The sequence below is a fragment of the Mesocricetus auratus genome, unplaced genomic scaffold (assembly GCF_017639785.1).
Source record: "Mesocricetus auratus isolate SY011 unplaced genomic scaffold, BCM_Maur_2.0 Super-Scaffold_100041, whole genome shotgun sequence".
In the NCBI taxonomy this organism is placed as follows: domain Eukaryota; kingdom Metazoa; phylum Chordata; class Mammalia; order Rodentia; family Cricetidae; genus Mesocricetus; species Mesocricetus auratus.
Window position 1 is genome coordinate 2,806,754 of NW_024429218.1, and position 15,025 is coordinate 2,821,778.

The following is a 15,025-nucleotide window of genomic DNA, read 5'->3' on the forward strand; positions in this document are numbered from 1 at the left end:
CGAGGCCTCACCTAAATAGGCAGTAGAGCAAAAAGGCCAGGCAGACGGCAAGCTGCAAATGGGAGAGAAAGCAAGTAGGAGACAGGGGCAGGGACAGTGAGGACCAGTTTGCAGTGATGGAGCCTCTGGAGCTCAATTTAGATGCTTGAGGGAAGAATGGGGAAAGGGATCCCAACCACATGAACTCCAGTTTCACTACTGTTCATCACAAGTGGTCTATTCACTGGAAAAAGCTTTAGTAAGACACCACTAACAGTCTTCTGCAAATAGTAGTTTTATATTCCCATTATGCATTGAAGGACAGGTTTTCTGATATTTACCAAATTGTATACTAGCACTTTTGGTTACTGTACCAACTAGCTTTTCTCCCACTCATTTTATTTATTTTATTATCTTACATATTTTATTGTGCTTTTCAAGGTCTGATCATTTGTTCTTGTCTGGACCCAGCAGTAGAAACTCTCAGTGTGGACAGCCTACATCTTTGGGCAGTTTGTTCCTGGATTTTTTTCCTTTGGTTTCATTCATTCTCCTGGCTAAAATTCTAACATTTTTGCAGCCTCCTCCTTCCCTGTGTGTGTGGTCTCTTTGGAGGAGTACATACATCAGTGTTTGGGTTGCAGGGCACATGGAGTAAGAAGACGCTAAATTGCGGCTGCTTTGGTCCTGGGATTCTTTTTTTTTTTTTTTTTTTTTTGGTTTTTACGAGACAGGGTTTCTCTGTATTGTTTTGGAGGCTATTGGTCCAGCCCGGCCTCAAACTCACAGAGATCCGCCTGCCTCTGCCTCCTGAGTGCTGGAATTAAAGGCGTGCGCCACCACTGCCCGGCTGGTCCTGGGCTTCTTACCTTCTTTGTTTAAGGGCTTTCTGACAATGTATTGGGGACATCATTTCCTTCAGAAAGACTAAAAAGCTTTCCGATTCTGCTGGCTCTTTGGGGCCTTAACAATTGAAGAACAGTAGTACCGGTTAGTCCAGGAATGTACTTCTTTACCCTCTGCTCCATAACAACCAAGTTGAGAACACTCAGATTGGCACCCACAATGCATTTACAAAGAGAGTTAAACTTACTCTCTTTGGTCTATAATAATAATGACACTTCTCTAACAGCAGGTGCACTATGTTGTTGTCCCTGCCACTGGTTCAGAGCACGTAATTCTTCTGCTCTTTATGCAGCCCACCAACAGCCGCTTCTGTGGCCATTCCTAAGGAGTACCGTGAAGGAGACTATTTCAGAATTTCTCATCGACCAGAGGAGCCAGGGAGACCAGGGGACCAGCTGTTCTGACGGGTCCAGTGCCTGGGGATCTCCTGGGAACTGTGCAGAGCTTCCAATCCCGGCGGGAGCCAAACACCACAGACTCCAGGACTTCTCTCCCACCAACGAGACAACGAAACTAGCTGATCCAGGGAGCCCAGGGGACCAGCTGTTCCGGCGGGTCCAGGTAAAACAGACCCTGCATCTGGGCCTGTGTTCCAGTGCCTAGGGATCGACTGGGAACAGCACAGAGCTTCCAATCCCAGCAAGAGCCAGGCACCCCAGATTCCAGGTTTCCTCTCCCACCAACGAGACCAGGAAACTAGCTGATCCAGGGACACAGGGGACCAGATGTTCTGGCGGGTCCAGGGACCAGAACAAGGACAAGGAATAGAAGAACTACCAGATTATTGGACTTGCTAGCACCCACCAAAAGCAACTCTGGTCCAGTAACCACCAGACTAGTAAGGGGCTCTTTCTGCACCCACTAGAAGAAGAGATGGGAAAGAGACAATACAAAAACACACACAGCAGCAGAAAAACACCACCAGATTCTAGAGACTCCAGCAAGATTCCAACATTCCAATGCAAATGAAGCAGAAGAGAATGACCTTAAAACCACTTTCATGAAAATGATAGAGGCCCTAAAAGAGGATATAGGAAGATCCCTCAAAGAAATGGATGAAAAAACAAAGCAAAAAATGCAAGAAATGGAAGAAAAAACAAACCAAAAAATGCAAGAAATGGAAGAAAACACAAACAAAACAAGGCAGGAATGGAAGAAGAAACAAAGCAAAAAATGCAAGAAATGGAAGAAAAAACAAAGCAAAAAATGCAAGAAATGGAAGTAGACACAAAGTAAAAAATGCAAGAAATGGAAGAAAACACAAACCAAAAAAGGCAGGAAATGGAAGAAAAAACAAACCAAAAAATACAAGAACTGGAAGAAAAAGCAAACCAAAAATTGCAAGAAATAGCAACCAAAAATGCAAGAAATGGAAGAAAGAACAAACCAAAAAATTCATAAGATGCAACAAATGGATGAAAAGATAAACCGAAAATTACAAGAAACAATGAAAACAGTCCAAGGGTTGAAAACTGAAATAGAGACAATAAAAAAAAACACAATCTGAAGAAAGCTGGAAATAGAAAAGCTGGGCAAACGGTCAGGTACTATCGATACAAGCATTACCAATAGAATACAAGAGATGGAAGAGAGAATCTCAGGTGTTGAAGATACACTAGGAGAAATGGATTCATCAACCAAAGAAAATCTTAAGTCCAACAAATCCTTAACACAAAACATCCAGGAAATATGGGACACCATGAAAAGAACAAACCTAAGAATAATAGGTATAGAAGAAGGAGAAGAAAACCACCTCAAAGGGGCAGAAAACATATTCAACAAAATCATAGAAGAAAACATTCCCAACCTTAAGAAAGAATGAAGGTACAAGAAGCTTACAGAACACCAAATAGAGTGGATCACAAAAAAAGTCCCCTCGCCACAAAATAATCAAGACCACAAATATACAGAATAAAGAAAGAATATTAAGAGCAGCTAAGGAAAATGGCTAAGTAACATATAAAGGCAGACCTATCAGAATTACACCTGACTTTTCCATGGAAACTCTGAAAGCCAGAAGGTCCTGGATAGATATTCTACCAATACTAAGAGACCATGGATGCCAGCCCAGACTACTATACCTGGCAAAGCTCTCAATCAATATAGATGGAGAACAAGATATTCCATGAAAAAACTAGATTCAAGCAATACATATCCACTAACCCAGCCCTACAGAAAGTTTTGGAAGGAAAACTCCAATGAAAGGAAGTTAACTACAACCAGAAAAACATAGGCATTAGAGAATCCCTCTCTACCAAGAGCCAAAAGAACAAAGGGGTGAAATTCCACACATAATTCCACCACTAACAACCATTGCAAATCGAAGAAGAATGAGCAATCAGTGGTCATTAATATCCCTCAACATTAATGGCCTTAACTCACCCATAAAAAGACACAGGCTAGCAGAATGGATTTGAAGACAGAACCCATCCTTCTGTTGCATACAAGAAACACACCTCACCCTCAAAGACAGACATTACCTGAGATTTAAAGGTTGGGAAAATTTTTTCCAATCAAATGTACCCAAGAAACAAGCAGGGGTAGCAATCCTAATATCTAACCAATTAGACTTTAAAATAAAATTAATCAAAAGAGATGAAGGAAGTCATTACATACACATCACAGGCAAAATCCACCAAGATGAATTGTCTATCCTGAACATCTATGCCCCAAATACAAGGCATCCACATTTGTAAAATAAACATTACTAAAATTTATTCACATATAAAGCCCCACACACTTATAGTGGGAGATTTCAACATACCACTGTCAGCACTAGACAGGAATACCAGACAGAAACTCAACAAAGAAGTGCTACGGGGGAAGTTCATAGCACTAAGTGCCCACATGAAGAAACTGGAGAACACTTATACTAGAGAATTAACAGCACAGCTGAAAGCTCTAGAACATGAAGAAGCAAACTCCCCCAGGAGGAGTAGACACCAGGAAATAATCAAATTGAGGGCTGAAATCAGTGAGGTAGAAACTAGGAAAACAATACAAAGAATCAATGCAACGAAGAGTTGGTTCTTTGAGAAAATCAACAAGATAGACAAACCTTTGTCCAAACTTACCAAACAGCAGAGAGTGAACATGCAAATTAACAAAATCAGAAATGAAAAGGGGGACATAACAACGGACTCTGAGGAAATTCAGAGAATCATCAGGTCATACTTAGAAAACCTGTACTCTACAAAATTCAAAAATTTAAAGGAAATGGACGACTTTGTGGATAGCTACCACTTGCCAAAATTAAATCAAGAACAGATAAGCAATTTAAATAGACCTATAACCATGATGGAAATAGAAGCAGTCATCAAAAGTCTCCCAACCAAAAAAAAAGCCCAGGTCCAGATGGCCTCAGTGCAGAATTCTACCAGAAATTCAAAGAACAGCTTACACCAATTCTTCTCAAAGTATTCCACGCAATAGACGCAGAAGGGTCTTTGCCAAGCTCTTTCTATAAGTTTTCAATAACCTTGATCCCCAAACCACACAAAGACACAACTAAGAAAGAGAACTTCAGACCAATATCCCTCATGAACATTGATGCAAAAATACTCAATAAAATACTGGCAAATCGGATCCAAGAACACATCAAAACAATCATTTACCACGATCAAGTAGGTTTCATCCCAGGGATGCAGGGATGGTTCAACATACGAAAATCCATCAACGTAATCTACCATATAAACAAGCTGAAAAACAAAAATCACATGATCATCTCACTAGATGCTGAAAAAGCCTTTGACAAAATCCAACACCCCTTCATGATAAAGGTCTTGGAGAGATGTGGGATAACAGGATCATACTTAAACATAATAAAAGCTATATACAGTAAACCAACAGCCAACATCAAACTAAATGGACAGAAACTCAACGCAATTCCTCTAAAATCAGGAACAAGACAAGGATGTCCACTCTGTCCATACTTTTCAATATTGTACTTGAAGTTCTAGCCATTGCCATACGATAACAAAAGGGGATCAAGGTGATACAAATTGGGAAGGAAGAGGTCAAACTTTCACTGTTTGCAGATGATATGATAGTTTACATAAATGACCCAAAAAAGTGTACTAGGGAACTCTTACAGCTGAGTAACACCTTCAGCAAAGTGGCAGGCTACAAGATCAACTCAAGAAAATCAGTAGCCCTACTATATACATATGATAAAAGGGCTGAAAAAGAAATCAGAGAAACATCACCCTTTACAATTGCCACAAGCAACATTAAATACCTTGGGGTAACGCTAACCAAACAAGTGAAAGACCTGTATCGCAAGAACTTTGAATCTTTAAAGAAAGAAATTAAAGAAGCACTCAGAAAATGGAAAGATGCCCTTGGATAGGTAGGATCAATGTAGTAAAAATTGCAATCCTGCCAAAAGCAATCTACAGATTCAATGCAATCCCCATTAAAATCCCAGCACAATTCTTCACAGACCTTGAAAGACCAATAATCAATTTTGTATGGAAAAACAAAAGACCCAGGATAGCCAAAACAACCCTGTTCAACAAGGCAACGTCCGGATGCATCACCATCCATGACTTCAAGCTCTATTATGGACCTATAGTCCTGAAAACAGCTTGGTATTGGCAAAAAAATAGACATGTAGACCAATGGAATCGAATTGAAAACCCGGATATTAACCCACACATGTATGAACATCTGATCTTTGACAAAAAGCTAAAAATATGCAATGGAATAAAGAAAGCATCTTGCTGGCATAACTGGAGGCTGGTATGTAGACGACTGCGGATCGATCCATGTTTATCGCCATGCACAAAACTTAAATCCAAATGGATCAAAGACCTCAACATAAATCCAGCCACACTGAACCTCTTAGAAGAGAAAGTGTGTGATACCCTTGAACGAATTGGTACAGGAGACAGCTTCCTGAACATAACACCAGTAGCACAGACAGTGAGATCAACAATTAATAAATGGGACCTCCTGAAACTGAGAAGTTTCTCTAAGGTAAAGGATACAGTCAGTAAGACAAAAAGACAGCCCACAGAATGGGAAAAGTATTCACTAACCCCACATCTGACAGAGGGTTGATCTCCAAAATTTACAAAGAACTCAAGAAGCAAGTCTCTAAAACACCAAAGAATCCAATTAAAAAGTGGGCTGCAGAACTAAATAGAGAATTTTTAATAGAGGAGTCTAAAATGGCTGAGAGGCACTTGAGAAAGTGCTCAACATCCTTAGCCATCCAGGAAATGCAAATCAAAGCAACTCTGAGATACCATCTCACTCCTGTCAGAATGGCTTAAATCAAAAACACCAACGGCAATTTATGCTGGAGAGGATGTGGTGAAAGGGGGACACTCCTCCATTGCTGGTAGAAGTGCCAACTGATTCAGCCACTTTGGAAATCATTATGGAGATTCCTCAGAAAAATGGGAATATCCCTACCACAAGACCCAGCAATTCCACTCTTAGGCATATATCCAAAAGATGCCCATTCATACAACAAGGATGTCTGGTCCACTATGTTCATAGCAGCATTATTTGTAATAGCCAGAACTTGGAAGCAACCTAGATGCCCCTCAACTGAAGAGTGGATAGAGAAAATGTGGTACATTTACACAATGGAGTACTATTCAGCAGAAAAAAACACTGGAATCCTGAGATTTGCAGGCAAATGGATGACACTAGAAGAAACCATCCTGAGTGAGGCAACGCAGTCACAAAAAGACAAACATGGCATGTACTCTCTCATATGTGGATTTTAGACATAGATCTGGGGAGTGCCAGCCTACAGTCCCATGGCCAGAGAGTCTGGGAAACAGAAACTTCATTCAGTGGCTGATGGAAGAAGAAGCAGACTCCCATGGCTAAGTACTGAGCTGAACTCCAGAAAGCCAGTAACTGAGAGGGAGGACTGATGACCAAAGGAGTTAAGACTGGGCTGGTTTAACCCCAGAAACAGCTGACCTGATAAGGGTTAACTCTTGAATTCCAGGCTGATGCCTGGGAATCCAACATGGGACTGACCAAGACCCCCTGAATGGGGGTGTCAGTGAGGAGGTCTAGGTAATCTATTGAGCCTTGGGCAGTAGATCAGTATTCAACCCGGGTATACACATGGACTTTGGACTCCCATCCAACAATGTGAGATGCACTCTCACCCTGAACTCTTGGGGGGAGGGTCTAGGCCCTGCCCTGGTTGAAATGACAGTCTATGGACACCCCCATGGAGGGTCTCTCCCTCCCTGGGGAAATGAGGGGATAATGGGGGAGTTGGGGGGAGGGTTCGGGAGGAGGGGAGGGAAATGGAGAGGGACCTGGAACTGACTTGTGAACCAACCATGTTTCTAATTTAAATTTAAACTTAAAAATAAAAAAAATAATAAAAGAATTTCTCATCACGTGTATTTTCAACGTGTTCCCAATGTTTTACTAAGTCTTACCTTCATACCCCAAATTCAATTCTATCACTATGCCATTTTTTTTCAGTTTTATAGTAACTTATTTTAAGTTTTATCCCTACTCCCATGATTTCTCCTTTTGATTTGTAATTAGACTTCTATTTTTTTTGTATCTGATTTATTTTTATTTTGGAAGGTCACACAGATGGATGGTTGTGTATACACCCCAGCCCCTCCAATGAGGTATTTGTTTTTCCAGACTGGATTCTGGTGGTTTCTATTTGAAAAGGTTATTGAGTAAGAGTCTTAAAAGTTTCTGAATAACATGTATGTTTCTTGATTTGAATCTCAGTCAGGTTGTAAAGGCAATTAAAGATTCCACACAGAGAACCATGGTGCAGTTTATGAATACATATCACTGAGCTGTAGAGATGGCTCAGCCATTAAAGGCTAGGCTCACAACCAAAAATATGAATACATATCAATGTGGTTAGTCTGATATGAGAATAAAGGCATTAGGGTAAACAGATGGTACTCTGTCTAACATAGGATCTGAGCAGCAGAATAGAATTAGCTAAAGAAATAATTTGAAGAATTATGAACAGCATGCATTTACATTATTACTAGAGTAATATAATTTGCAAAATATTTTGTCATATTTCTTATAGAATTATTCTCTTTTCTATACAATGATTGCCAATTGTTTGATATTTGGCAAATATCTGTGTATCTTTTAAGATCTATTTCAATAATCTCAAACTGTATTTTCACAATTTCAGTTATGTTTCCACTGAAATTGGTTAGCTAACTTAGTTCATTAATTCTGCCAGTGTACTTCCCAACTTTTATATTGTACAGTAAGTATTGCATAGTCACAGAGATATGATATTATTATAAAAGATATCTAAAATGATTGTGGGAAAATTAGTAAAGGTGAATGATTTTATAAGGAAAATACATTTATCTAAAGAACAAAAGCATATTCTTTCCGTCTTAGTTTTAAGTTTCTCTAAAATCAAATCCTGAGAAAAGCATTCAAGTACAACTAAATTATTGGAAATAAATTCCCCAAAATATTGTTAATGGCATAGAGAAATGTAGCAGGGACCGGATAGAAGTTAGAAATTATACTGTCATGAGAATTCATAAAAATAATGGAGCCAACTTTCTCAAAAGCTTTATCTTCATACACTAGTTGCCCCTCCCTGCCCTCCAAGGCAAGGTTGGAGGGCCACTCCACAGGGGTCTTAAGATCCTGGGATTTATGACTTGTTTCCCAGGTGTGGGAAAGATTAAAGCCTTGTACTAGAAAGGGTGTTATGGCCATGAAATGCAGATGCTGGCATCTCTGAGGGCCTTGAGTTCTTCTCTACAAGGGAATGTGGATAGGCCCAGAATACAGCAGCTTTAATTTACAGATTTGAAAATATAGAAAAACACACACCTATGTAAAATAGTAATTTGTGTCTGTTTCTGATGGCTTTGATAAACACTGAGCTGAACTCCTGGAACCCAGTTGCAGAGAGGGAGGAGTGATGGGCAAAAGGGTCAAGACTAGGTTGGAGAAACAGAGACAGCTGACCTGAATAAGGGGCAGCTCCTAGAAACCAGCATAATAGGACTGATCTAGAACCCCTGTATGTGGGTGACAGTGAGGAGCCCTGGGCAGTCTATGGGGCCTCTAGTAGTGGATCAATATTTATCCATAGTATACGAATGGACCTTGGGAGCCCATTCCACATAGGATACTCTCTCAGTCTAGACACACAGGGGAGGGTCTAGGACCTGCCTTAAATGATATGACAGACTTTGAAGGTTCCCCATGGAAGGTCTCACCCTCCCTGGGAAGCAGAAAGGGAATGGAATGTGGGTTGGTGGGGGGGGCAAGGAAGAGGGGAGGGAGAAGCAACTGGGATTGACATGTAAAATAAGCGTGTTTCTAATTTACTTAAAAGAATGAAAAATGAGAAAAAGTATATTATGAATACATCTTAATAAAAACAAAACATTCCAAGTAATAGTTTATGATGAAGTTTGGATGTTGGTATATGAGTTCTGTGTGATCACTTATCATGAAAGAGATAGTGCCCCCACCTGGCCTGTGTTCTCCATGGGAAGCTAGACTGAATTTCAATGCTGTGGAAATGGGTAAGGAAGGGAAACCCTGCTTCCTGCCCTTAGCCAAAATGCTGATGCTACAGTCCCAGAGACTCACCCATAGGTGTGAAGTTAACCCTGATACTACAGTCCCAGAGACTCATCCATAGGTGTGAAGTTAACCCTGTTGCTACAGTCCCAGAGACTCATCCTTAGGTATGAAGTTAACCCTGATACTACAGTCTCAGAGACTCACCCATAGGTGTGAAGTTAACCCTGATACTACAGTCTCAGAGACTCACTCATAGGTGTGAAGTTAACCTTGTTGCTACAGTCCCAGAGACTCACCCATAGGTGTGAAGTTAACCCTGATGCTACAGTCCCAGAGACTCACCCATAGGTGTGAAGTTAACCCTGATGCTACAGTCCCAGAGACTCACCCATAGGTGTGAAGTTAACCTTGTTGCTATAGTCCCAGAGACTCACCCATAGGTGTGAAGTTAACACTGATGCTACAGTCCCAGAGACTCATCCATAGGTGTGAAGTTAACCCTGATGCTACAGTCCCAGACTCACCCATAGGTGTGAAGTTAACCTTGTTGCTATAGTCCCAGAGACTCACCCATAGGTGTGAAGTTAACACTGATGCTACAGTCCCAGAGACTCACCCTTAGGTGTGACGTTAACCCTGATGCTACAGTCTCAGAGACTCACCCATAGGTGTGAAGTTAACCCTGATGCTACAGTCCCAGACTCACCCATAGGTGTGAAGTTAACCTTGTTGCTATAGTCCTAGAGACTCACCCATAGGTGTGAAGTTAACCATGATGCTACAGTCCCAGAGACTCACCCGTAGGTGTGAAGGTAACCCTGATGCTACAGTCTCAGAGACTCACCCGTAGGTGTGAAGGTAACCTTGTTGCTATAGTCCTAGAAACTCACCCGTAGGTGTGAAGTTAACCCTGATGCTACAGTCCCAGACTCACCCATAGGTGTGAAGTTAACCTTGTTGCTATAGTCCCAGAGACTCACCCATAGGTGTGAAGTTAACCTTGTTGCTACAGTCCCAGAGACTCACCCTTAGGTGTGACGTTAACCCTGATGCTACAGTCTCAGAGACTCACCCATAGGTGTGAAGTTAACCCTGATGCTACAGTCCCAGACTCACCCATAGGTGTGAAGTTAACCTTGTTGCTATAGTCCTAGAGACTCACCCATAGGTGTGAAGTTAACCATGATGCTACAGTCCCAGAGACTCACCCGTAGGTGTGAAGGTAACCCTGATCCTACAGTCTCAGAGACTCACCCGTAGGTGTGAAGGTAACCTTGTTGCTATAGTCCTAGAAACTCACCCGTAGGTGTGAAGTTAACCCTGATGCTACAGTCTCGGAGACTCACCCATAGGTGTGAAGTTAACCCTGTTGCTATAGTCCCAGAGACTCATCCATAGGTGTGAAGTTAACCCTGTTGCTATAGTCCCAGACACTCATCCTTAGGTGTGAAGTTAACCCTGATACTACAGTCTCAGAGACTCACCCATAGGTGTGAAGTTAACCCTGATACTACAGTCTCAGAAAGTCACCCATAGGTGTGAAGTTAACCCTGATACTACAGTATCAGAGACTCATCCATAGGTGTGAAGTTAACCCTGATGCTACAGTCCCAGACTCACCCATAGGTGTGAAGTTAACCTTGTTGCTATAGTCCTAGAGACTCACCCATAGGTGTGAAGTTAACCCTGATGCTATAGTCCCAGAGACTCACACATAGGTGTGAAGATAAACCCGGAACTACAGTTGCTTCCAGGTGGGAAGCGTGACTTATCCTTGAAACATTATTTGTAAAAGAAACTATTATTTTACCCTTTTGGCTTCTAGTCTATGAAACCATGTTTGCCAAGAGAGAAGACTGGCAAGGGTTAGAAAGAAGCGAACTGCTGAAGTACTTCAACGATTGTGGTCATTTTCCTACACAGAGCCAGATCGACGAGTACTGGGACCTGTTCCACAGACGTGAGTGCTCTGGCTCTCATTTCCAGCACGCCTTCCTTTCTTCTCTCCTTGGTTTCCTCCGTGTTTCTTCTTTTGCCTTCTCGTTTTATTTATCATTTAATCGTGTATACTCATTACACATTGCATTTTATTAAATAAGGTCAGTTTCATGCACTCATAAATTTTATGCTGAGCACATTCACCCACGTAATTTACTGTCTGCTACACCATAAAGCCCTTTTCCTCAAATTTATTTTTATCTGAAGTTAATCCATATGAGGAAAGGCAGTCAAAAGAAATTAAAGTTGTTTCTAAATTGGAGATCATAAAGATAATTTCAGCTTTTACTTTAAAATATATATTTTGATATACCAAAAATTTACATCTAGATAAGTAGGTTAGTTACTTGTTCCATTGGTATGACAAATCCTTGAAAATAAAAGGAATTATTTTGACTCCTGGCATCAGAGTATTCAAACACATAATGGAAAGGAAGTGAGGATAAGAGGAAACAGGACAGAGTTCCACAGAAGGAAGCTGGAAACAAGGACATGCCTCAAGTGATGTATTTCTGCAAGTTTCCAGGACCTCCCAGAATAGCACTGTCTGCAAGGGCCAAAGCCTTTAACAACGAGACCATTGGGGACATTTCATTTATAATGAAACTATACAGAATATATTTAATAATCCACAAAATTAAAAAATTCTGCTAACATTTTTCTCCTGGATAGTCAGATTTGATAATATGAACACAGGCAAGTTTAGAGGGATAAACATAGTAAGCTAAAGCATTTTACAACTGGAAAATAAATTCTTGCTGGGTGTATAGATCAGTGATACAGAGATTGCCTAGCGTATACAAGGGCAGGGTACAGTCCTCAGCAATGCCAGGAAAGGAAAATAAATTTTTTCCAAACAGTAAGCAGATACAAGGATAAAACTGTCTGATAATATTTTATAATATATATGAAGCAACATCACTTTCTTCTCTAAAAACTAGTAAGAGGAAAATCATCACACGTGTGAGAAATCATAATGAATCAAAATATTTTTTGGCTTTTGGCTTTCCTAGGCATATTGAAGTCTAGTGGACAAAAATATTTCAGGTGTGCGATGTGCTGTGATATGCCACATGTTGATGGCCAAAATCATGGGCCAGCATACATGCCATTACCCACAGCTCCATTCTGGGTACATCTGTGTGGAGGGGAGAGTAAAGGTGTTCACTCACTTAGAGAGTCCGACGTGAGCCATGTAGCACTGTTTCCTTTTTCTTCTTGTTAAACCTGTTTGTAAATCACGTTGCTGTGTTTTGGATGGCTGATTCATCACGTCAGTATATGTCTTACCAGCGCCAATTTATCACTGCAACACTTCCAGAGCCAACAAGTGAGTGAGATGACGCAGTACCTTTCTTTCAGCATCTTGCTTGCTTCATTTAGCCCAAAGCCCTCCAGTTTCATGCAGGTTTCCAAAGTGACAAGGTTTCCTTTAACGATGAGTAGTGTTCCTTCGTTCATGTAGACTACATTTCTTTCTTCACACCTCTGCTGATGGACACTCAAGGTGATATCATGTCTTGACCAGCTACGTAGGATGTTTCCACAGTGAGCTTATAGGTGTTTCTTTACCCTGATGATTAATGACCTTCTTCAGAATTACAATAGTTCTGGCTGTAGCAACCTGCATCCCTACCCACGGTGCTCAAATACTCCTTCTTCCCACATCTTTACCACTTATCTCTTGTCTTGTTGGAAATAGTCATCAGCCATTACAGCACATGTAGCGGTGTGGTTTTGATTTGTGTTTCTCTGTCTGGTTATTAATAATGTTGCGTTTTTTTCTTACTGTTGATTATTGGGAGTTTGGAGGGGTTTTAAAAACTCATTTAAACAATGTTATAGTTCTTGTCCATTTTAAATTGAATTTTTTGTGTATGGGTTTTAGTTGACTGAGTTTTAGGATTTTTCATCAAGGTTTGTGTATTAACCTGTATCACAGGTATTTTATCAATATTCTCCCCTATTCTTCTGGCTGCCTTTCAGCCTGTTGGCTCTTGTTTTCCTGTGTGTCAGCTCTTTAATATGTTGCAGTCTCACAATTCATTTTGTGGTTTTGCTGTTTGCTTTTGTTGTGACGTTCAAAACGTCCTAGCCAATCTTATGCAAGAGTGCTTTGTCCCCATGTCATCTAGGAATTTCTTGGTTGGGGACTTTAGTGTAATCCTTTCCTAGTGGATGTTTTATAATTATAGAACACAGGTACAACTTTATTCTTTTACCTGTAGGTATCCAGTTTCCCCAGTTCTGCTTGTTGAAGATGCCACCATTCTCTAATTGTATTCTTAGCATTGTTGCTAAAGATCAGTTGCCTACACATGTGTAGGTTTGGTTCTGACTCTCTGTTCTGTCTTGTGAGTTTATATATCCTTTGCAGTTGTCCCACACTCGTTTGACATCTCCAGACTTATAATAATTTCAAAGTCTCCCAAAACGTGTCTTGTCCTGTTTTTATTTCTTAAAATTTTTGGTCACTAGGCATCTTTTGTATTCCCCTACAAATTTTAGTTATTTCATTCCTAAAATGTCATTTTAAGATTTAGATTAACTCAGGTAATGTCATATCGTCCCAATTCTATTTTGTGTCTGTTCTTCCCCAACAGCCATATTTGTCTTGGCAACACACTTGGCGTTGTCTGTGACTATGACCATGGGCCAGATGTATTAACCAAAATAATGTTTGTTCAAGCTAAACATAAGCCAAAATAACTGATACAGGTATAAATAAAAGGAATTGTCATGCTGTATCTGAAATAGTTACATGTTCTGCCAGAACGGATATTGCGAAGTTATTCTGATCCTCATTGAAGATTAGTACAATTGTGGTTTGCGTAGTCTTTGGCTTTAAAAATGCTGTGTCCAGCCGGGCGGTGGTGGCACACGCCTTTAATCCCAGCACTAGGGAGGCAGAGGCAGGCGGATCTCTGTGAGTTCGAGGCCGGGCTGGACTGACAGCCTCCAAAACAATACAGAGAAACCCTGTCTCGTAAAAAAACAAAACAAAACAAAACAAAACAAAAAAACAAAAAACAAAAAAAGCTGTGTCCATGCTGGAGGGATGATTCAGTGGCTGAGAGCATTAATTGTGGGTTCAATTTTCAGTGCCCACGTGGTAGTTCATAACTGTCTGTAACTCCTGTTCCTGGGGATCTGACATCCTCATACAGACAGACGTGCAGACAAAACATCAATGCACATAAAAAATGTTGTGATGACCTTTGGTAACCTAGCCCGCTCTTGGTTTCCTGCTTGAAAACATGACTCTAATTTGACCTATGTATTGTGGGCTATAATTTTCTAGCCTATACTGTAGCAGTTTAAAAAAAAAGATTTCACTGTATGTAAGGGTTTGGGGGGGTAATGTGAGTGTATTTGTATTAATTCTTTCAGTCTCTAAATGCAAGTGACTTTCCACTTATTTATGCTTTCATAAGTATCTTGTTGTTCTGAATGTAAAGATATTTCACTTTCTAGGTTCAACTTATTCCCAAGTGGATTTTTTCATTATACTATTATGAAGAGAATTATTTTCTTAATTTATTTTTTGATTTCTTTTCATGTATGTAAAGAATTTCAGCTTATGTTTTTGTATGTTAGCATTTCTGGAGTGCTAGCCTAT

At 40.4% G+C, this 15,025-nt stretch overlaps 1 protein-coding gene across 2 annotated transcripts in view; it reads left to right on the forward strand.

Moving 5' to 3' along the window:
* The window catches only part of Iqcm (IQ motif containing M), a 466,620-nt gene that overhangs the window by 256,855 nt on the left and 194,740 nt on the right, over positions 1 to 15,025 (forward strand). For both annotated transcript variants that reach the window (XM_040734846.1, XM_040734847.1), the window contains exon 12: positions 11,234 to 11,368. In XM_040734846.1, the coding sequence (XP_040590780.1) occupies positions 11,234 to 11,368 (135 nt within the window). The remainder of the gene's footprint in view (positions 1 to 11,233; positions 11,369 to 15,025) is intronic.